This window comes from Gobio gobio (genome assembly GCF_949357685.1).
Source record: "Gobio gobio genome assembly, chromosome: 21".
Taxonomy (NCBI): domain Eukaryota; kingdom Metazoa; phylum Chordata; class Actinopteri; order Cypriniformes; family Gobionidae; genus Gobio; species Gobio gobio.
In genome coordinates this window covers 820,167-845,512 of record NC_137117.1, presented here as the reverse complement: position 1 = coordinate 845,512, position 25,346 = coordinate 820,167, and the positions used below count along the sequence as shown (strand labels likewise).

The window sequence follows — 25,346 nt, the reverse complement described above, 5'->3', positions numbered from 1 at the left end:
AACAATATGGTGAAACATGTTAAATCATGTTAGAAACATGCTAATTAATGCTAACGACATTGTGAAATCATGTTAGAAACATGCTAATTAATGCTAACGACATGTAAAATCATGTTAGAAACATGCTAATTAATGCTAACATGTGAAATCCTGTTAGAAACATGTTAATTAATGTTAACAACGTGAAATCATGTTAGAAACATACTAATTAAGGCTAACAACATGTGAAAACATGTTAAATCATGTTAAAACATATAAAATAATGCTAACAATATGTTGAAACATGTTAAATCATGTTAGAAACATGCTAATTAATGCTAACGACATTGTGAAATCATGTTAGAAACATGCTAATTAATGCTAACGACATGTAAAATCATGTTAGAAACATGCTAATTAATGCTAACATGTGAAATCCTGTTAGAAACATGTTAATTAATGTTAACAACGTGAAATCATGTTAGAAACATACTAATTAAGGCTAACAACATGTGAAAACATGTTAAATCATGTTAAAACATATAAAATAATGCTAACAATATGTTGAAACATGTTAAATCATGTTAGAAACATGCTAATTAATGCTAACGACATTGTGAAATCATGTTAGAAACATGCTAATTAATGCTAACGACATGTAAAATCATGTTAGAAACATGCTAATTAATGCTAACATGTGAAATCCTGTTAGAAACATGTTAATTAATGTTAACAACGTGAAATCATGTTAGAAACATGCTAATTAAGGCTAACAACATGTGAAAACATGTTAAATCATGTTAAAACATAAAATAATGCTAACAATATGTTGAAACATGATAAATCATGTTAGAAACATACTAATTAATTCTAATAACATGTGAAATCATACTAATTCACATTAGAAACCTGTTGATAAGATTTCAAATAAATGGGAAGAACAACAAAAAGTTTCATTAAAACTTCTGTGCTGATGTGATGATCAGGATGTGTTTTAGCTAAGAAGACTCGTGACACGCTGAACGTCTGTCTGTCTGTCTGTCTGTCTGTCTGTCTGTCTGTCTGTCTGTCTGTCTCAGTGAACTTTCAACTCTGCAGCTGATTTAAACTTCTTGAATACAGTTTGGCGTGTGTGTGTGTGAGTGTGTGTGTGAGTGTGTGTGAGTGTGTGTGAGTGTGTGTGAGTGTGTGTGTGGTGTGTGTGGTGTGTGTGGTGTGTGTGGTGTGTGTGGTGTGTGTGTGTGTGTGTGTGTGTGTGTGTGTGTGTGTGTGTGTGTGTGTGTGTGTGTGTGTGTGTGTGTGTGTGTGTGTGTGTGTGAGTGTGTGTGTGTGTGTGTGTGTGAGTGTGTGTGTGTGTGTGTGTGAGTGTGTGTGAGTGTGTGTGTGTGTGTGTGTGTGTGAGTGTGTGTGTGTGTGTGTGTGAGTGTGTGTGTGTGTGAGTGTGTGTGAGTGTGTGTGAGTGTGTGTGTGGTGTGTGTGGTGTGTGTGTGTGTGTGTGTGTGTGTGTGTGTGTGTGTGTGTGTGTGTGTGTGTGTGTGTGTGTGTGTGTGTGTGTGTGTGTGTGTGTGTGAGTGTGTGTGTGTGTGTGTGTGAGTGTGTGTGTGTGTGTGTGAGTGTGAGTGTGTGTTGTTGAGACTCAGGGAAGCGCTTTGATGAAGTAGCCTAAGATTTGGGCTTTCGTCCGCCGCAGGGATGAAGGTCATGGAAGTGTCGCTCCAGGGTCGGGAAGATGAACATCCTCAGGATAAACAGACTGAAGTTGCCCAGCAGACGAGAATAATTCTGCATAATTCTGACCACTGATATTTTACATACTATAATAATACTTTGAGCTCGTTTTTATTTAGATTTTGTACATTTTCATTTCAAAGTTTTTATATTTAGTTATTTCATAGTTAGTTTCTACATTTTTTTTTATGGTTTTAGTGGATTTTAGTTTTTATATATATATTCATATACACACCGATCAGGCATAACATTATGACCACTGACAGGTGAAGTGAAACTGATGATCTCTTCATTAGTGGGTGGGATATATTAGGCAGCAAGTGAACATTTTGTCCTCAGAGTTGATGTGTTAGAAGCAGGAGAAATGGAAATTTAAAAAATGCAAAATGAAAATCGTATTTTTAAAAAATATGTCTAATGTAGGGGTGTAACGATTCGTTTTAACAACAATTCGATTCGTATCATGATTTGAGGTTGTCGATACGATTCAAGGACGATGTTGGTTCATTTAGAACGATACGATCCGAAACGATTCAGTGACTTGAAATCAATTCAGTAACTTTTTAGCCAAAAATTGTGTGACTGAAATAAATATCTGGATACTGGTCAGTGCAGGTGAAGTTTCCTAGATTCCTGTTGTTTCTTGTAAGGGAATCAGGTATCAATTAATTATGGATATAAACAAACAAGTAAACAACAATTAATGGCAAATGCATTCAAATTTTATTTGAATAAAGTGCAACCAACAGTTTAGGTTGAATTAACAGGAAGTTAACCTTTTCTGCTCTCATTTTCAATATTCAATACATTTTCAATAAAAGCACAGTAAGTGCAACCAACATTTCAACAGTAGGTTAACCTGCTACTTCTGCTTTTGTTTTCCAACATACAAATATTACAATATTAGTATAAAAAATAAAGTGCAACTAACTACTCTTCAGGTTTAATTAATAGTAGGTTTACCTGCTACTTTTGCTGTTGTTTTACAACATTAAAATAATACAAATACAATATTATTATCAAAAATAAAGTGCAACCAACATTTCTTCAGGTTGAATAAACTGGCTGAACCTGCTACTACTCTCAGTTTAATAAACAAACAATATTTAACAAAGATAAAATGTAACCAACTACTCTTCAATGACTCTACAGATTTCTTTTTCAACAATATCAACATGATCTGAGCGCAGAACACTTCGCCAGCAGTAAGCTATGTATATATAACAAAATAACAAGCATGTATATATTTAAGAAAAAAATATTATTTTTATATATAAAACATTTATATTTATATATATTATAGATTATATAAATGTATATACATGCAAATATTTCTTAAATATATACATGAATGTGTGTGTATTTATATATAAATAATAATTAACAGAGTACACACACATATATTATGTAAACACAAACTTTTATTTTGGATGCGATTAATCGCGATTAATCTTTTGACAGCCCTAGTAAAAAAGTATTGTAGTTTTAGTCTGAGTTTGAGTTGTACTATAATAACCGTGACTCTGATTTCTTCATCGTAAAGCGAGTGGAGTGTCTGTGGCTCTGATTATTTATTAGTCTTCATTGGGTCATTTTAGACGTAATTACTCGAGAGAGGTTTGTGGTTACAAAGGATAATGATTCTTCTGAGAGATGTGAGACAAACGCGTTTGCTCTGACGTCTCAGCGGCCACTCAAAATTGGCCAAATGTGAACCGAACAAACGGCGGAGGGGAGAAGCAGCAGTTAATTTATGTCTAATGATTGTCTTCGAAACTGCTTTTTAATCTCTGCCGGACACGTAATAATTGCTGGAATTGCTGTGCTAAATTGGATCAAAAGCGTCGGTGTAATTGCGCTGATCTCCAGAGCTCTGCTAATTCTCCCGTTTGAAATGAAGCTCTGAATCGGATCATTGTTCTGCCGTTCTCAAAGGTTCCTCTAATGCATTCATTATTGAAAATTAGCTGTTCTTTTGCTGCAGATTCGCGTGTTGATAATGTGATAATCCGCTTTGTTTGGAGGGATTTTCTCCAGCTGTAACAGAACACCTTTGTCTTCTTCTCTGTGCAGAAACGGCGCACATGCTAGGTCTCTTCATATGCGGTTTCATAAAGCATGCAAATGTAAAAATGCAAGTTATATTTTCCGCCGGGTGTTCGAGAGCAGTTTTGAAATCCTAGGAAAGATTTCTTTGCTCAAATTCACCCTCATGTTGTTGCAAACCTGCATGACTTTCTTTTTTTCTGTCGTCAAGCTACGAAAAATTCATTTCACTTGAGAAACACATTGACATTTGGGTTTTCCTTCTGCCGCTGCTCTCGAATCAAAAATGGTGTCATTGACCTCGGTGACATTTGGTTGCACACGAGAACCAGTGTTTAATGTTAATGGGGCCGTTTCTAATCCAGTTAGAGTAAAATCACTGAATAAAGACGGTCAGTTTCAGTCACACAAAGCACATGTAGGACTTCCAAAGGTTTGGAATATTTTATAGGGGGAAAAAATAGTATAACTCTAATGTTAGATGCGATTAATCGTGGTTAATTGATTTGATAGTGCTGATATATGATTAGAATCAGTGTTGGGGAAAGTTACTTTGAAAAGTAATGCATTACAATATTGCGTTACTCCCTTAAAAAGTAACTAATTGAGTTACTTAGTTACTTTTTAGGAAAAGTAATGCGTTACGTTACTTTTGCGTTACTTTTTCTCACCTGGGCTGGGCTTGCTTTTTTGTTTTGTTTTTTAATAGCAAAAAAAGTCCTTTTTTGTGCAAATGTAAAGACCTCTTCATACCAAAATTGAAATAATAGGCCTCAGGCTGAGGTATAAATGTGCTGCCATTCTGGATAATGAAGAATAGGACGCAGGAGAAAAACGTTTTACCAATAAAAACAAAAAATCTAGTCATTTTTGCTCATGGCTTAACTGAATCATCAAAGGTCAGCTGCACGACATTGGTCAATAAAGGTAGATTAAATGCATAAAAATATTTGTTTTATTTAACATTTATATATTTGAGGTTTGAGTACTCTGATTTTGCATTTGACTGATTTTATTCATTTTGAGGAGGACAGAATCTTTATTGTGCAAGTGAGATGAGTAAATGCTCACATTTAGTCTAGAACTACAATAACCCTCATGTTTACACACACACACACACACACACACACACACACACACACACACACACACACACACACACACACACACACACACACACACACACACACACACACACAGACACACACACACACACACACAATGCCTCTCCACTTATTTTTCACAACATGGGGGCAGGAGAGCTGTCAGTCAAATAAATGTGAAAAAGTAACTTGCGTTACTTTTTTGAAAAAGTAACTCAGATATTTTGTTGTAAATTTGAAAAGTAATGCGTTACTTTACTAGTTACTTGAAAAAGTAATATTATTACGTAACTCAAGTTACTTGTAATGCGTTTCCCCCAACACTGGTTATAAATACCTTTTATACATTTTAAATTTTGTAAAATTTATAAATATATACATTTGGAAAAATATATAATTTGTGTATGATTAATAAAAACACATACGTCTTAATTATTAATATTTTTTATAATCATTAAATTATTAAAAATCATATTTAATTTGATATGTGTATGTGTATGTGTATATATATATTAGAGTAGAGTAGAGTAAGAGTAGAGTAAGAGTAAGAGTAAGAGTAAGAGTAAGAGTAAGAGTAAGAGTACCGCCTCCTACTGGCCGCCCTGCAGCCAATGGCCTTCCTCCCTGTTGCCAGGACGACCTGGAGTGATGTAGTTGGGTAGCCGAGTCTTCTTTCCTGTAATGATGACAAAAGCTTCCTGAGGCAGAGCTGAGAGATAAGCACTTATCTCAGACCCTGTGCTTCTTCCTCCGCTTCGCTCCTGGTGGCCGCGAGCCGTCATGACGTCGCAGTGCTGAGACTGAGCGCCTCCTCTGCTGGTTAAGAGATGATGTTCATGAGATCATGGCCGCCTGATTATAGGATTTGTGAGTGTTTAAATATTGATTTTTAGCCTGATGAAGAACAACTCTTATGAACGTGTGTTTTAGAAGACCTTAAATGTTTTGAAGTGTGTTGCGACATTAAGTGAAGTTCATCTGAGATTAATAAACCATAAACATAAGTCAGATTGTGATGCGATTTATGATTCCCTGCCACGTGCGTTATCATACTCGACTCAATTTCATTCATCGGTATCATTTTTTTTGCATTTTCATTTTGTTTGTTTGCTTTTTAGTTTTTTTGTTATTTGTTCATTCTTGGTTCTTTGCGTGTTTGTTGTTTGTTTTTTGTTTTGTTCGCTCTCCTTTTGTTTATTTTGTTAGTTTGTTCTTTTTGTCGCTAGTTTAATCTTTTGCCTTTCTTCGCTCTCCTTTTGTTTGTTAGTTTGTTCTTTTTGTTCACTAGTTTTATCTTTCGCTTTTGTTCGCTTTCCTTTCGTTAGTTTGTTCTTTTTGTTCGCTAGTTTTATCTTTCGCTTTTGTTCGCTCTCCTTTTGTTTGTTAATTTTTTCTTTTTGTTCGCTAATTTTATCTTTCGTTTTTGTTCGCTCCTTTTGTTTGTTTGTTCTTTTTGTTCGCTAGTTTTATCTTTCGCTTTTGTTCGCTCTCCTTTTGTTTGTTAGTTTTTTCTTTTTGTTCGCTAATTTTCTTTCGTTTTTGTTCGCTTTCCTTTTGTTTGTTTGTTTGTTCTTTTTGTTCACTAGTTTTAGCTTTTGCTTTTGTTCGCTTTCCTTTCGTTAGTTTGTTCTTTTTGTTCGCTAGTTTTATCTTTCGCTTTAGTTCGCTTTCCTTTTGTTTGTTTGTTTGTTTGTTCTTTTTGTTTGCTAGTTTTATCTTTCATTCTTTTTGTTCACTAGTTTTATCTTTCGCTTTTGTTTGCTTTCCTTTTGTTAGTTTGTTCTTTTTGTTTGTTAGTTTTATCAATGCATAGTTTTTTTGCAGTGAAGGAACTAACAAACAAAAAGAACATGAACAGTTTACATTAGGGGTTATTTGTTAACATGAACTAACGATGAGCAATACTTTTACAGCATTAATTATTCCTTAATTGTTATTATAATAATTATGAATAATTAATTGAATAATTCTGTATACCGTCTCATCACCTGTAACACTCTTTTGGTCAGGTTTGTGTTAATATAATCCATATTTCAGCTCATATGTCTGTCATTTGATCTCCTTGAGCTGTTTTCATATAAAACACTCTTACCTTGATCAAATTGTACAGCCGTCAGATTATTCTGCGATAGGGTTTAAAGGAATAGTTCACCAGTCATGTTTTTTCTCTGATTACATTTTTTTTGTACATACAATGAAAGTCAATGGGGTCCCGATGTGCCCGATGGACTCATTCTTACTGTAATTTTAGCCTTTTTTGGCGGGAAACAAGCCATCAGATCCGATGTGCGGTTGCGTCTGATGTCTTGTTGCGTGTCGCTTCGCTCAGCTCTAATGCTTCTTCATTAGTGTTTTTATAGGCGACAGCAGCGCACAAAGACTTTCATGCACTTCACTCCACCTTCATTAAAGCTTTTAGTGCAGCCTCGCCGTTTCCATTTGCAGCAGTTTTCCAAGGCAATCACAGACTCGCTCGCCAATTTCTGTGCAATTTCTCCTTTTATGTCTAAGTTAATTACAACTTTTGACTCTGTGTTGATGCTGCCTATAAAATGGATTAAAAAAGCAGTAAGACAAAAAGGAGACATGTTTGTATTTTTATAAGGGATGCACAATATATCAGCTACCATATGTTCATTTTTAATGTTATCGTTATCGGTCCTATATGAAAATTCGTCCGATATATTAAAGCCGATAAATAATGTATTATTATTATAATGAATTATCAGTATCGGCCAATATATCAGTTATCGGCTTTCATATATAAAGAATTATCTTATTGACCAATATATCGGTTATCGGCTTACAAGTATAAAGAATTATTGGTATCGGCCACTATATCGTTATCGGCTTTCATATATAAAGAATTATCAGTATCGGCCAATATATCAGTTATCGGCTTTCAAATATAAAGAATTATCAGTATCGGCCAATATATCAGTTATCGGCTTTCAAATATAAAGAATTATCAGTATCGGCCAAAATATCGGTTATCGGCTTTCAAATATAAAGAATTATTGGTATCGGCCAAAATATCGGTTATCGGCTTTCAAATATAAAGAATTATCAGTATCGGCCACTATATCGTTATCGGCTTTCAAATATAAAGAATTATTGGTATCGGCCAATATATCAGTTATCGGCTTTCATATATAAAGAATTATCAGTATCGGCCAATATATCAGTTATCGGCTTTCAAATATAAAGAATTATCAGTATCGGCCAATATATCAGTTATCGGCTTTCAAATATAAAGAATTATCAGTATCGGCCAAAATATCGGTTATCGGCTTTCAAATATAAAGAATTATTGGTATCGGCCAAAATATCAGTTATCGGCTTTCAAATATAAAGAATTATCAGTATCGGCCAAAATATCGGTTATCGGCTTTCAAATATAAAGAATTATCAGTATCGGCCAAAATATCGGTTATCGGCTTTCAAATATAAAGAATTATTGGTATCGGCCAAAATATCGGTTATCGGCTTTCAAATATAAAGAATTATTGGTATCGGCCACTATATCGTTATCGGCTTTCAAATATAAAGAATTATCAGTATCGGCCACTATATCGTTATCGGCTTTCAAATATAAAGAATTATTGGTATCGGCCAAAATATCGGTTATCGGCTTTCAAATATAAAGAATTATTGGTATCGGCCACTATATCGTTATCGGCTTTCAAATATAAAGAATTATCAGTATCGGCCACTATATCGTTATCGGCTTTCAAATATAAAGAATTATTGGTATCGGCCAAAATATCGGTTATCGGCTTTCAAATATAAAGAATTATCAGTATCGGCCAATATATCAGTTATCGGCTTTCAAATATAAAGAATTATCAGTATCGGCCACTATATCGTTATCGGCTTTCAAATATAAAGAATTATTGGTATCGGCCAATATATCAGTTATCGGCTTTCAAATATAAAGAATTATCAGTATCGGCCAATATATCAGTTATCGGCTTTCAAATATAAAGAATTATTGGTATCGGCCAATATATCAGTTATCGGCTTTCAAATATAAAGAATTATCAGTATCGGCCACTATATCGTTATCGGCTTTCAAATATAAAGAATTATTGGTATCGGCCAAAATATCGGTTATCGGCTTTCAAATATAAAGAATTATCAGTATCGGCCAATATATCAGTTATCGGCTTTCAAATATAACGAATTATCAGTATCGGCCACTATATCGTTATCGGCTTTCAAATATAAAGAATTATTGGTATCGGCCAATATATCAGTTATCGGCTTTCAAATATAAAGAATTATCAGTATCGGCCAATATATCAGTTATCGGCTTTCAAATATAAAGAATTATCAGTATCGGCCAAAATATCGGTTATCGGCTTTCAAATATAAAGAATTATCCGTATCGGCCAAAATATCAGTTATCGGCTTTCAAATATAAAGAATTATTGGTATCGGCCAAAATATCGGTTATCGGCTTTCAAATATAAAGAATTATCAGTATCGGCCAATATATCAGTTATCGGCTTTCAAATATAAAGAATTATCAGTATCGGCCAATATATCAGTTATCGGCTTTCAAATATAAAGAATTATCAGTATCGGCCACTATATCGTTATCGGCTTTCAAATATAAAGAATTATCCGTATCGGCCAAAATATCAGTTATCGGCTTTCAAATATAAAGAATTATTGGTATCGGCCAAAATATCAGTTATCGGCTTTCAAATATAAAGAATTATCAGTATCGGCCAATATATCAGTTATCGGCTTTCAAATATAAAGAATTATCAGTATCGGCCACTATATCGTTATCGGCTTTCAAATATAAAGAATTATTGGTATCGGCCAATATATCAGTTATCGGCTTTCAAATATAAAGAATTATCAGTATCGGCCAATATATCAGTTATCGGCTTTCAAATATAAAGAATTATCAGTATCGGCCAAAATATCGGTTATCGGCTTTCAAATATAAAGAATTATTGGTATCGGCCAAAATATCAGTTATCGGCTTTCAAATATAAAGAATTATCAGTATCAGCCAAAATATCGGTTATCGGCTTTCAAATATAAAGAATTATCAGTATCGGCCAAAATATCGGTTATCGGCTTTCAAATATAAAGAATTATCGGTATCGGCCAAAATATCAGTTATCGGCTTTCAAATATAAAGAATTATCCGTATCGGCCAAAATATCAGTTATCGGCTTTCAAATATAAAGAATTATCAGTATCAGCCAAAATATCGGTTATCGGCTTTCAAATATAAAGAATTATCAGTATCGGCCAAAATATCGGTTATCGGCTTTCAAATATAAAGAATTATCGGTATCGGCCAAAATATCGGTTATCGGCTTTCAAATATAAAGAATTATTGGTATCGGCCAAAATATCAGTTATCGGCTTTCAAATATAAAGAATTATCAGTATCAGCCAAAATATCGGTTATCGGCTTTCAAATATAAAGAATTATCAGTATCGGCCAAAATATCGGTTATCGGCTTTCAAATATAAAGAATTATCGGTATCGGCCAAAATATCAGTTATCGGCTTTCAAATATAAAGAATTATTGGTATCGGCCACTATATCGTTATCGGCTTTCAAATATAAAGAATTATCGGTATCGGCCAAAATATCAGTTATCGGCTTTCAAATATAAAGAATTATCGGTATCGGCCAAAATATCAGTTATCGGCTTTCAAATATAAAGAATTATCGGTATCGGCCAAAATATCAGTTATCGGCTTTCAAATATAAAGAATTATCGGTATCGGCCAAAATATCAGTTATCGGCTTTCAAATATAAAGAATTATCGGTATCGGCCAAAATATCAGTTATCGGCTTTCAAATATAAAGAATTATTGGTATCGGCCAAAATATCAGTTATCGGCTTTCAAATATAAAGAATTATCAGTATCGGCCAATATATCAGTTATCGGCTTTCAAATATAAAGAATTATCAGTATCGGCCACTATATCGTTATCGGCTTTCAAATATAAAGAATTATTGGTATCGGCCAATATATCAGTTATCGGCTTTCAAATATAAAGAATTATCAGTATCGGCCAATATATCAGTTATCGGCTTTCAAATATAAAGAATTATCAGTATCGGCCAAAATATCGGTTATCGGCTTTCAAATATAAAGAATTATTGGTATCGGCCAAAATATCAGTTATCGGCTTTCAAATATAAAGAATTATCAGTATCAGCCAAAATATCGGTTATCGGCTTTCAAATATAAAGAATTATCAGTATCGGCCAAAATATCGGTTATCGGCTTTCAAATATAAAGAATTATCGGTATCGGCCAAAATATCAGTTATCGGCTTTCAAATATAAAGAATTATCCGTATCGGCCAAAATATCAGTTATCGGCTTTCAAATATAAAGAATTATCAGTATCAGCCAAAATATCGGTTATCGGCTTTCAAATATAAAGAATTATCAGTATCGGCCAAAATATCGGTTATCGGCTTTCAAATATAAAGAATTATCGGTATCGGCCAAAATATCGGTTATCGGCTTTCAAATATAAAGAATTATTGGTATCGGCCAAAATATCAGTTATCGGCTTTCAAATATAAAGAATTATCAGTATCAGCCAAAATATCGGTTATCGGCTTTCAAATATAAAGAATTATCAGTATCGGCCAAAATATCGGTTATCGGCTTTCAAATATAAAGAATTATCGGTATCGGCCAAAATATCAGTTATCGGCTTTCAAATATAAAGAATTATTGGTATCGGCCACTATATCGTTATCGGCTTTCAAATATAAAGAATTATCGGTATCGGCCAAAATATCAGTTATCGGCTTTCAAATATAAAGAATTATCGGTATCGGCCAAAATATCAGTTATCGGCTTTCAAATATAAAGAATTATCGGTATCGGCCAAAATATCAGTTATCGGCTTTCAAATATAAAGAATTATCGGTATCGGCCAAAATATCAGTTATCGGCTTTCAAATATAAAGAATTATCGGTATCGGCCAAAATATCAGTTATCGGCTTTCAAATATAAAGAATTATCGGTATCGGCCAAAATATCAGTTATCGGCTTTCAAATATAAAGAATTATTGGTATCGGCCAATATATCGGTTATCGGCTTTCAAATATAAAGAATTATCGTATCGTATAGAATTATCTTTTGTTCGCTCTCCTTTTGTTTGTTCGTTCTTTTTGTTCGTTAGTTATATCTTTCGCTTTTGTTCGCTCTCCTTTTGTTTGTTCTTTTTGTTCGCTAGTTATCTTTCGCTCGCTCTCCTTTTGTTTTTGTTTGTTCTTTTTGTTCGCTAGTTTTATCTTTCGCTTTCGTCTGCTGGCCTTTTGTTTGTTTGTTTGTTTGTTCTTTTTGGTTTCGTTAGTTTTATCTTTCACTTTTGTTCGTTCTCCTTTTGTTTGTTTGTTCACTAATATACACTTTACCGTTCATTATGAATCTTATTTTAAAATAAATGAATACTTTTATTCAGCCAGGACGCATTAAATTGATCAAAAGTGACAGCAAAGACACTTATGTTTCAAAAGATTTCCATTTCGAAAAAAACAGTTCTTTTGATCTTTATATTAATCAAAAAAACATAATCTATAAAGGTTTCCACAAAAATATGAAGCAGCACAACGGTTGACAAACACTGATAATAATCATAAATGTTTCTTGAGCAGCAAATCCTCCTATCAGAATGATTTCTAAAGGATCATGTGACACTGAAGACTGCAGTAATGATGCTGAAATGATCACAGGAATACATTACATTTTACAATATATTCACATAGAAAACTGATATTTTTAACTGTAATAATATTTCACAGCTTTACTGTTTTTTGATCTAATAAACACAGAGCAGAAGAGCCTTATTTTAAAGGCTTATGAAGCGACTCAAAGCCAGCGCGTCTGACTCTCTTGACCGTGGCTTCTTCTGATCATGAGCTGGAATGGCTCTGACATCTACAAGAGAAAGTTTGAGATGTGCTTTTCACACTGCAGGAGAACTTGTGTGAAGCGAGCACGTTGAGTTTCATGTTCCTGCTCTAGAAAAGCTGCTGTGTGTGTGTTTCCACCTGGTTTAGCGTGAGGTGTGTTAGATAAGGCCACTAAAGCCGTGTTTTCTTCCCCCAGAGCACGTGTGTTCCATCATCGCCTCCATGCTGAGGAACCTCAAAGGCCAGCAGAGAAGTCGACTCCTCAGCAAGTTCACAGAGAACGACTGCGAGAAGGTAAAATAAGAGCTGACGCTACGGCTTTATTATCTTCTGCTGCTAAAAATGGCAGAGTGACGACAGAAGAGCGCTCGAGGCAGACGGTTTAATGCGGCCGTAAAGAGAAAACACAACGTGCTGTGGTGCTCTGACACCATGAGCTTCGTCACATTCATTTACAAACCAGACATGACCCTCCAGGCTGTCTCTTTAGTGAACTACATCAGGTGTCATGAACAGCATTTATTAACCCTCTGCTGCTCTCCCTTTAGGGGTTGCATTGGTCGTCTTCCCGCTCATAAGTGACCGGACACCTAAAAATTACACTTCCTCCACCCCAATAAAACCAATGCCATTTATTTTTCTCCAATAATATTTTTTCTTTTTAATTTTGTATTTTGAGATTATTTGATGGTATTTTTTTAATATTTATGCAATAATTATGATCTATTTTTGCCATTGAAAAATATACACATTTTTTTTTATTATTATTTTTATTATTGCAGTGTTTCAGGTTAATCTAGAGACTAGGCCTTCAAAATATTTTGCGCCCTCTTTTGGAATTATTTAAGAAATCCTGCAAGCATGTGTGTGACCACTAGAGGTCTCAATGGAGAGGCTTGAGGATTCACTAGTTCTGTTTTGAACACATTTAATGATTTTTTTTTGATGGATTTGAATATATTTAGAAAATCTCAAAGACTATTTATTATAAAGTTTTAGATATTTTTTTGTTTGTTAGAAATAGAGATTTTTTCCTGTGAATTTGTGTTTTTGCAGATTTCCCATTCATTTCCTATGGTGGTCATTTTTGACCGAAGACAATGAACGCTACTTTTTTTTTTTACGACCAATTAGCATGATCGAATCATGACCCCAATTTTTTTGTGTGTTTACATACCTAACGCAAAAAAAGTCACCAAGTTTCATATCATTCTGATGAAGCTGTGATTTTTAACATTTCAAAATTAATTTCATCAATGTTTCATAGAGACATTAGTGATACTGGCCTTCATTCATAAAAACATGCCATTACAACATATATTTAAAATATGCTGTCTTTAAGTTGTTGCTACATTAATTTGGAGAGCAACTGAAATTATTACAATATCAAAATATTAAAAACTTGCGATTAATTACAGAAAAATTGATTAATTAGTTCATTTTTTTGTATCGATTCCCAGCACTAGTATGAAAATGTTTTAATCCGTTAAATAAATAGCAAGTGTGACATTATAAATGCAACACATTGTTTCCAAACTTAAATTGGCTCTTAATGTTGGATGTTTAAACCCCAAGAAGAACATTTTCAATAAAAAGTTATTTGTATAAGCAACTTTCCCAATAAATGTATGTAAGCAGCGTCTGTACTGTGCTAAGAACCCCAGTGACTAAAGTGACAGAAACTCACTAGAAAGAGACAAAACAAACGTTTACAATTCTGGAAAATATGCGGCAAGAAGCGAGATAAACATTTCCAAATGAAAGATACCCCTTAAAACCGTTAATGCATTACCTAACGTTAACAAATCAGATTATAATTGACAAAATTAAGATGATTTCATCATTTGTTATTATAAAAAATGAATGAATTTAGAAAATTGAAGATGATGGTCTTTCACAAAAACATGCGAAAGAAATGTATTTTACTTACATTTGAATAATTGCAAATTAATTCTGAATTTAAACACTTTTTTATTTAGTTTCTTCATTATTCATTCATACTTTAGTTTGATCTTTTTTAATAGTTGCTTCGTTTGTGCTTTTTGTTGGTTGGCTTTCTTTTATTCATTCTTTCAGTCGTTTGTTTGTTTCGTTCATTGGTTCGCTTTTCCGTTCGCTCTTGTTGGTTGGTTTTTGTTCATTTTTTTTCTTTTGTTCATCGTTTTCTATTCCTCATTTTATTAATTATTTCAGTCCATTGTTTGTTTCCGTTTTAGTTTGTTCACATACTTTCATTTATTCTTTTGTTTGCTCTTTCATTGGTGTTCTTTATTTCCTGCTGTTCTTGTTTTGTTTGCTCTTTTTTTGTCCATTTATTTTTGCTTTTTTTTATTATATTAATTATTTTAGTCTGTTTATATAATTTTGTTCACCCATTTTCGTTTATTCTTGTTTGCTCTTTCGTTTGGTGTTCTTTATTTCTTGCCATTTTGTTCATTCTTTCTTTTTCTTTTTCTTCTTTGTCCTTTTGTTCACTCCTGTTGGTTGGTTTTTCTCATTCTTTCTCTTCTTTTTATCGTTCATTTGTTTGTTCTGTTCAGCATTTCTTTAATTTGTTGTTATTCTGTTTTGTTTTGTTTTGTTTTCTTGCTGTTTTGTTTGCTGTTTTTTGTTTCTTTCATTCTGGCTTTCGTTTAGTTTTTGTCTTTCTTTGTCTATCATTTATTTATATTTTGTTCTCCAATTCTCATTTATTATCTTGTTTGCTCTTTCGTTTGGTGTTCTTTATTTCCTGCTACTTTTGTTTGTTTACTCTTGTTGGTTCTGTTTATTCGTTCTTTGCCTCTTTGTCCATTTGTTCGTTCATAATTTTTTTATTCATTGTTTTATTCAGTCTTTCCTTTATATCTTCTTTGGTTTGTAAGTGTGTTCACTCATTTTTTCCTTTTATTATTTTGTTGCCGCTTTTTGTTTGCTCTGTTTTTTGTTCATTCCATCTCTTTTTTGTTTGTCTGTGTTTTATTCATTCTTTCAGCTTATTCTTGACTTATTTTTGGGGGGTTTGTTCACCCGGTTTTGTTTATTCCGTTTGTTTTTCCATTTTTAATGTTTTTCCTTGTTTTGCTGGTTTGATTTTTTTGTTGATTGGTTTTGCTCATACTTTCTCTTCTTTTTATTGTTCATTAGTTGTTTAACTAACAAATCGTTTATTTCTCTTTTGGTTTGTTCACCTTTTTTCATTTATTCTTATGTTTGTTTTTCCATTCCTTCAGTTTTGTTTTGTCGTCATGTTTTTTCAGTTTGGCTCTTTCATTTGGCTTGTTTTCTTCCTCTCTCTCTCTCTCTCTCTCTCTCTCTCTCTCTCTCTCTCCGTGTAATGTTTGATGTGTGTGTTGTATGTCTCCTTTAGTCTCTGTCGGAGGTCTCCATATATCCCCTGGACACACACCTGTGCTGTTATCTCTCTCTCTCTCTCTCTCTCTCTCTCTCTCTCTCTCTCTCTCTCTCTCTCTCTCTCTCTCTCTGTCTCTCTCTCTCCGTGTAATGTTTGATGTGTGTGTTGTACGTCTCCTTTAGTCTCTGTCGGAGGTCTCCATATATCCCCTGGACACACACCTGTGCTGTTATCTCTCTCTCTCTCTCTCTCTCTCTCTCTCTCTCTCTCTCTCTCTCTCTCTCTCTCTCTCTCTCTCCGTGTAATGTTTGATGTGTGTGTTGTACGTCTCCTTTAGTCTCTGTCGGAGGTCTCCATATATCCCCTGGACACACACCTGTGCTGTTATCTCTCCGCGGTCGCTACTCTTAAAATAACCCTCTCAGGCCTGCCGGGCCGGTTTCATCACTCTGACAGGAGCAGTGCATTATTGGTAGTTTCACCAGCTAAAAGATTTCGGCCATATGGGCATCACGCCTCAGTTCTGTTTGTCTTCAGATTGTCACGGGAATCGCTAGAAAGAGCATGACGAATGTCTCTCTTTGTCTTTAAATAACACAAGCGCCATTCGTCATGTGTGGGATTTCTTAGCCGCAGTTAAATATGAATATCATTTACATAACATAACTTTGAGTCCTAAAGCACATCTCCTCTTGCCGCCGGTGTGGCGTTTCGGTGCATTTGTAACGTATGCTCACCCTCGCTCTCTCTCTGCAGGTTGACAGACTCATGGAGCTGCATTTTAAGTACCTGGAAGCCGTTCAGCTCGCAGACAAGAGGATCGAAGGAGAGAAGCACGTAAGTTTCACACACACACACATTCACGCTTGATTGGCAGAATCTCCTCTGCGAGGGCAGATCTGTGTGTGAAGATAAGAGCAGACCTACCAGACTCAAGCGTCTGCGGGTCGGACGCTCGACACGCTTCTCTGTTGGGCCGAGACTTTAACACGAGCAGTGATTGTGCACACATTCCCATCAGCCCTTGCAGGACCTAGAGTCTGTGTAATCGCAGACACCCAAACAAGGTCTTGGTCTTGCTCCGTTTAAAATGTTACATCGGAAAGAGCTTGTGTTGGCAGATGCGGATCCAAATACATGTTCTCCGTGATGGTCAGTTATGTCATAATTTGTCTCAAGTCAGTGGAAATATAAGGACCGGCATGATTTTGTGGATCCGGGACAACTGTAACATTACCTTACGCTGTGTGGCGGAGGCCGTGTCTGAATCTTGGTGCTGACGCCACTGTCATAGTGACAACAGCCAATCACATGACTTTTTCGGTTTCGCATGGACGCAATTGGCTAGCATCTGCTCTAGGGTGTTTGCATAGGCGATCTGATTGGCTTTTTTTGCTGCGAGCAACGTCTCTGATGCTGCGTTCACACCGGATGCGAATAGAGCGTCTGGCGCGAGTGATTTCCATGTTAAGTCAATGGAAAGGGGCGTTGGCGCGCGTCTGGAGGTCCTGCGGCGCGATACACACGTTTCACGCGGCGCGATGGACACGATTCCGCCTCATTGTGCGTCCAGTTTGGCACCGATATCACAAACCCAAACGATACCCAACCCTATTCTTGAATAACGCACAAACTAATTTGATGAAGAGCACGCCAAAATCAACGTGAAGCTATATCTCCGCAGTGCTGTAGCATAATCTGGCCAAACTTGCTGTGTGTTATGCCAACCATGACCTGAGGGAACCTGCACAGTTTTGGCGCAGTGCCACCTAGTGATCAGGAGATACATTTAAAAAAATAATTTGCTTCTAACTTCAGAACAGTTTTCCCAATAAACATAAAAGCTGATCTCGTCTGATTTGGTGCAGCATGCCGAGTCCAACGATAAGCAATTTTCCCATATCGGCCATTTTGGACATCGGCCATTTTTTATTATGTCGCTTAATGCTATATTTTACAAACGCATTAGCGTGTTGTTACGAAACTCAATATATGTCATTGGCGCCATGCCCTGAAGGTACTCAAAAGGTTTTGACACAGCGGCACCTTGTGGTCAAACGTCATAAGGATGTTTCCAAAAGTACTAATAACTTTAATTAGCCTATTGTAATGAATCTGGCCATAATAGATTCTTTGGGTCATGCCGAGAACATACCAGTTTTGCCATAGTCGGCTGAACTTCCTGTCCGCCATTTTGTTTTTAAAAACAACAATGTCCTACACCTTTGGTCAGATTTTCACCAAAATCGAATCGTATCATCTTCAGACCACGCCGGCAAAAAAGTTATGGATTTCGTGTCGATAGACGAAAACGTTTTCATGACTGAGGCTGTATCTCTGCAATGTTGTGACATGTTTCATTGTCACCTCACTCTGACCACACCACATCAGTTTGGTCACAGCGTCACCTATTGGTCAAAAGTGATAAACTATTAAATCAAATGTACTTTGCCTAAAATGATCTTAATATGTCTGTAATTGCTCATTGTTGCAGTTGGTCTGACGCTCCCAGTCATGATGGCACGACTTATCGTGTGTTTGTCTTGGCCCCGATAATTACTGCTTGCGGCTATATTTGTTATTATAATTAAGTAGAACAAAATCAAATAATATTAAAGGTTTTTTTAATTTGTGCAAATTTAATTGGCATATGGTCACAGGTGTGTGTTTAAAGGCTTTTTAAAGTAATTCTCCTTTATCTAAGGGTTGTGGGGTTTCAGCCAGCGTGAATTAACATGGAGATGATTAAAGTCAGATGCTAATTGATGATAATTGGCAGGTTGGGGTGATTATTCCACAGTGTGTAACTGGAGTGTGTGTTGTGTTAGTAGGTTAGGCTGAGCTGCATGCGCACATGCGTGTGATATGTGTGTGTGTGCTGGAGGATATTGGCGTGTGTATGTTGAGGATGTGAGCTGGGCGCTGATGAGGAATCCTGCGGCTCGTATCTCATCCATCCTAATGTGTGTTTAAGACAGCCGTTCTGTTTTCAGGGATGCTTCCGGTTGGGCTTTCTGAACATATTTGAGAGAGATCTTGATCATTTTAACCAACTATTCGTCGTTTCAGAGCAAATTAAGCCTAAACACACAGGAATCCAAGTATGCTTTCAATGCTATTTTTAACAAAAACACTATTTTATATGTACTTATATGAGCCAATATAGCTGTACAGGACATCGGTAGCGATGTTAATTGTGACTTCAACAGCAAAATTACTATTATAGTTGGTCGTTTTGATTCATTTTTGTGATGAATCGATTCAAATCTCTGATTCAAAGGTTGCTTTGCGTCACCACTCAAACAATCGCTTGATGCTTCATTTTATATCACCAGCAAAATCGGTGAGCAGCATTTTGTGATTTGTTCAATATTTTGCTCAGCTCTAGTTTCTGTGCAGGTGTGTCGATATAAAACCGTCTCCTGTGTGTGTGTGTGTGTGTGTGTGTGTGTGTGTGTGTGTGTGTGCAAGGGTTCCCATCCACCTTATCTGACTTTCTCTCCTCTGCGTCTTCTTCAGAGGCCTATAAATCGTCTCTCAGAAGCAGTGACAGGAATATGACTGTGGAAATGTCTGCTCTTGTTTCTCAGCCGTCGACTGAATGCACCAGCTCTCCCTCCAGATGGAGCGGCGTTCCCAGCTTTCTCCCAGTGCTATAAAAGTATATCACCCATAGCAGAGCCCTTGTTTAAAAACGCCTCGGAGTGCTGTCAGCGCCACGTTCATGTGAACCCGTCTCGCCTCCTTTTACTGCCTAATGACAGCTACAAATTCTCTCCGAATTGCATTTCCTAAACACAGACCCCCATAAAACCCCCTCCGCGTTCGGCCTGCTCTTTTTTTCTTCTTCTTGTTTTACCGCAGCAGCGTAAAGGTCTTTGGGAAATCTGAAAAGGATCCTCGTTGGCAGGGTGTGCTCGGATTAATTTAGTCTTGGCGTGTCCCGTGAGACTCAATCACAGGTCCCAGCGCTGCTTTGTTCTGCCTGTCATATTAACACCTGTGCCAGCCTGCAGTTCTCAAACAGGAAGTGACTAAAAATCACTCTGTTTCCCGGAGGTGAGGCCGCTTGTTATTTGCACTGATGTAATTGGCTTGCCGAAGGCTGTACCTCTGTAACGAGACTCGAATAACGCATGCAAAAGATCACCCGGTTCTGACATCGAAGTGCTGATTTGCACACTTTAAATCAGCCTGAAAGGATGAACTAAAATTCCTAGAATCAACATGTTCCATGTCTCGTTTTGCTCAATTCTTTAGTGCACATTATTTTAAAAGGGTGCCCGTTTCACAAGATATATATAATATAACTCTCCGATGTCCCCAGAGAGTGTATGTGAAGATTCAGCAAAAAATACCCCTCGGGTTATTTATTATAGGATGTTTTGAAAGCCAAAGGCAGCAAAAATGCGCTGTTTTTGTGTGTGTCTCTTTAAATGCAAATGAGCTGCTGCTCCCCGCCCCCTTTACAGCCTTTACAGTTTGCGCTAGTTTGGAAAAACGACAACGACTGGAGTTGTGGAGAACCGCACACAGTGTGAGGAATTCAAAAGATGAAGTACCGAACGTTATATTTTGTGAATGTATGCTAATCGCTTTTGTGAATGTCCTGGTTAGGACGCTGTACGGTGGCTAAAGTAACCATTGCCTGTACTCACAGAGATATGTCATTATTAGTTTTATTTTTAAGAAGTAATAACAGTGCGCTTCTGAATTGTACAGGCGGTGAGCATTTTCAGGCTAAACATAACAAGCTCTGTGAATATAGTGAGACAATGGTAGCTTTAGCCACGTTAGCTAATTCAGGAAAGGCGATTCGCAAAACCGCACATTATAAAGTGCAGTACTTGCGTGTTCTGGATATGAAGTTGGATCACGAAGAGTTGGATTTGATCCATCTTTGAGGAGCAACCTTTGTGCAAATCCTGCGTTTACTGACCCTCGTTTGCAAAGCCTCCAGTGTGCAATGATTCACACAAACGTATAGGAATTAGGCCCTTCACAAACTAAATTAATCCACTGTATCCTCAGTGGCTCAGATGCCGGGAGTTTATTATACCAGCTACAAACACAACGGTTATAACGTTTAAATAGACGACACGTCTTATGACTAGCTGCTCTAGTCTACTTTTGCCATGGCGTTAGAACTGCTACACCGTTGTCGCTTACGAAAACAAAATGGCGGTGGGTGGAAACATGAAGATAAAGGGGCTGTAATATTATAATACGATCCCCTTATTACATCACTAGGGGAGCAAAATCTGAGCGTGAGAAAGAGGCTTACCCAAACAAAGTTACTGGGTTGTCCTTTTGCATGTTTTCTGGTTTGGTACATGCACCGGGGACCCGATTATAGCACTTAGCTCTGGGACAATTTTGGGGGATTTCTGCCTGGATTTGCCCCCAACCCCCCAAATTGAAAAGCTTCCCATACCCACATACAGTCGTCTCTAAATACACAATTTTGGTGTAATTTTACAGGAACCATTTGAAGTTACATAAAACACTGCTGAAAGTGATAAACATGTAAGTATATGTTGTCTGAGCTGTAATTACCCCCCCCCCCCCCCCACACACACACACACACACACACACACACACACACACACAAAAAGAAGAGGCGCTTTTGGATTGTTTGGTTATAAATTCAGTTTTGAAAGTGTGTAACTCAGGCCCTGTGTGCTCTAGCACCCTGCAGACAGTTTGGGCTGTTTCCACTAGATTCCAGAAAATACTGGAAACAATAATTTTGTCTATATCATGTTGTATGCAAGATTTATTCAAATGGATCTGAAGGGAGGAATATGACCTTTTTTAATGTAATTTCCGCTTCCCCAAATCTCTCCAATGTACAAGTCTCCCCATATACAGTGGTATTAATGCAATATCCCAGTCTCACAAAACTATTTTTTCCAGTGTTTGCTGACATATGCTGGAAACAGCCAAAACTCTCCGCAGGGTGCTAGAGCACACAAGGCCTGAGATATACACTTTCAAAAATGAATTTGCAATCAAACAATCAAAACGCGTCTCTTTTTTAGGGGGTTTATTACAGCTCGGACAACATATACTTACATGTTTATCACTTTCAGCAGTGTTTTGTGTAACTTCAAAGGGTTTCCTGTAAAATGACACCAAAATTGTGTATTATGAGACGACTGTATGTGGGTGTAGGACGCTTTTCAATTTCGGGAGGCCAAATCCAGGCGGAAATGGTCCCAGCGTAATTTAATGTGAATAAGTTGTTGATGCATATCTCCAGAAAGGGTTAGTTTAGACAAAAAAGTCCCTGGAAGCAAAATCTGAAACCCAACAGGAAGTGAGATATTTAGAATTTTATCTGCATAATTTTTGCAGTTTTTGCCATTTCCAAACCTCATACTTTAACAAACTCCTCCTACAGTTTTAATCTGATCATCGTCAAATTTGGTAGGTGTAATCTAAAGGCCTTTGTGATGTTAAATTGCGAAGATCTTGAGTTTTCGCTGAAGGACGTGTCCGTGGCGAATATGTGAAGTTTGTGGCAGATCGGACATTGTATACCCGAGTTACAACAACTTCCTGTTTCATGGCGAAACATTAGATTTTGCAAGGCCGCCACATATTCACATATTCGCCACGGACACGTCCTTCAGCGAAAACTCAAGATCTTCGCAATTTAACATCACAAAGGCCTTTAGATTACACCTACCAAATTTGACGATGATCAGATTAAAACTGTAGGAGGAGTTTGTTAAAGTATGAGGTTTGGAAATGGCAAAAACTGCAAAAATTATGCAGATAAAATTCTAAATATCTCACTTCCTGTTGAGTTTCAGATTTTGCTTCCAGGGACTTTTTTGTCTAAACTAACCCTTTCTGGAGATATGCATCAACAACTTATTCACATTAAATTACGCTGGGACCATTTCCGCCTGGATTTGGCCTCCCCAAATTGAAAAGCGTCCTACACCCACATACAGTCGTCTCTAAATACACAATAGATGTCCCCAACTGAGCACGCCAAGCCAGAGGCAACAGTGGCAAGAAAACCCAAACCCCATCAGGAGCAGAATGGAGGAAAATAAACCTTGGAGAAACCAGGCTCAGTCATCACGTCGGAGACGGGTTTATTGAGGATGATGTGTTGATTAAATAATTATTAAATTGTAATATTCGAACAATCAGAGTCATCACGCTGGAGACGGGTTTATTGAGGATGCCGTGTCGATGAGGTAATTTTAGAGGAAGTCTAATTGACTTGGTCTCTGCAGACACTTCAGGGTCATGCATTGGAAGTGGCACATCGAAGTGACTTATCCCATATTTACCTGCTTAAATGCATGTCTATTCGCTCTTTTCCTGAGGCCACCGGGTGACGGAAACCGTCCCAATAGTTCACACAGTCATTTGATGTTCCATCTACACTCATGCATTATCCAAAGCAACTTATAATGCATTCATTTGGGAATGGAACCCATGACCTTGCTGTTGCTAGCGGGACGCTTTGCTGTTTCAGCTACAGGTGTGCATGCAGCAGAAATCACAAATAATGATGGCTTTGAAAAGGAAACCCCTTCCGTTGAGATGCTCTGGAGGGAGAACTTGACCTTCATCCTCATGTCCGGCTCAAAAATCCTACTTTTCCCAATGCAGACGCCTCACATCCTGTCCTTTTGAAGCGTCCTGATTTCTTGCAGTACATCTGAATGGTTTGGGCCAATCTAAATCTCGCAGAAAGCCTGTCTCAAGGATCTGAGGCCGTGTTCTGTGTGTCTTTAGCAGCTCGTGCCCGCTGTGCACTTCAGCTCTCGCCAGCCTGCTGTTTCTGTTCCCTGTGTTCACAAGCCTTTCTGTTCATGCTTGCCAGCGTTTTATGCTCGAAAAGATTTAAATCCCCTGGAGAGAGGCCAGTGTCAATCGACGCAATTATGGCACTCAGCAAATGCCAAACGTCTTTGTCCCTTTAGAGTCGGCTGCAGGTGCTGAAAAATCAGCCTTTTAAACGGATCAGCTCCAACATCATTATCCAGAACCTTTTTAACAGAAGGAGAACATGCGTCACTGCATGTGATTTTCTTGCAGATCAGTTTGCATTTATTTATTGTGTGTGTAGCGGTCATTCACCTCTATTAGGGCTGCACTATATCTTGGTTAGGGATGCACGAGATATCGTTTTTTTTAATGCTATTGTTATCGGTGACCCATTCTGTTTACGACGCCATTTTGGCGGAGTTGACTGTGCACTTTAATTCAAAAGATCTAGACTTGTACATATCAAAACTTACTATATTGAACATAACAGATCCCTATAATGTCCCCAGAGTGCTTTTCATGTGAATGGATAAAGGAACGGATATCTTTCCTGTCACTCCAGTAAATGGGCACTAAGTTACAACTTATGCACTCCTAAATATTTTTGCGTTGCACCATTTCACTTAGTTGAAGCCTAAATCTACGTATAAACTAAATATTTACGGAAGCCTCCGATCAGGAGTAACATTAACAGATAGAATAGCAGGCAGAACTGCAGATACGCTCTTGTTTTACAGGACAGACTTCGGGTGCGTCTCAATCAGCTCCTGCTTCAGTAGTCAGGGCACTGATCAGGGATCAGCCCATTGACTTGTGTCCTGATCAGTGCCCTGACTACTGAAGCAGGAGCTGATTGAGACGCACCCTTCAATTCTTTACACGTCTATGGTAATGCAGACACAGGCCTACATGTGCTTACATTTTAAGAGAGAGAACATGTGAATGGATTAATGTTATATGTACACGAACCCGTTTCCATAGGTCCATGTTGTGCATGTCAAAAAAAATCAGTCAAAATCAATACATGTAGTTTCTTATTTTTGTTTCAGTATTTATTTATTGATGCTTAATTTAGTTTCAAATAGCCTTTCTTGATGTTATTTATATATAAAAGCCCTGCAGTTATTCACGATTAAGTAGCCTATCGTATTTAATGGGAACTTATTTTTATCGTTAGGTAGTTACGTGAGGCAAAAGTAGTTAAGAATGAAGAATAAACTGAAATTCACGGCATTGAAATAGTAAGGTTTAAACCGTCCGGTTTTAAATTATTTTATAGATACAAATGCTATAGCCACTCTAGCGCTCCTGATTTCCATGCAATATGGCGGAGTTTAGGCTGCGTGACGTCAACCTCCGGGACCTTAAGAAAATGTGTCTGATTATATATTACAGCCGATAAATAGTGCAACATGTGCAGCGCAAGTCTGTCATAATGACTACA

At 36.9% G+C, this 25,346-nt stretch overlaps 1 protein-coding gene across 1 annotated transcript in view; it reads left to right on the top strand.

Annotated features, from left to right (window-relative positions):
• ctnnbl1 (catenin, beta like 1) overlaps positions 1 to 25,346 on the top strand; it is a 105,985-nt gene that overhangs the window by 69,002 nt on the left and 11,637 nt on the right. Inside the window, exons 13-14 of the mRNA XM_079803290.1 lie at positions 12,971 to 13,068; positions 16,865 to 16,945. Coding sequence (XP_079659416.1) covers positions 12,971 to 13,068; positions 16,865 to 16,945 — 179 coding nt within the window. The remainder of the gene's footprint in view (positions 1 to 12,970; positions 13,069 to 16,864; positions 16,946 to 25,346) is intronic.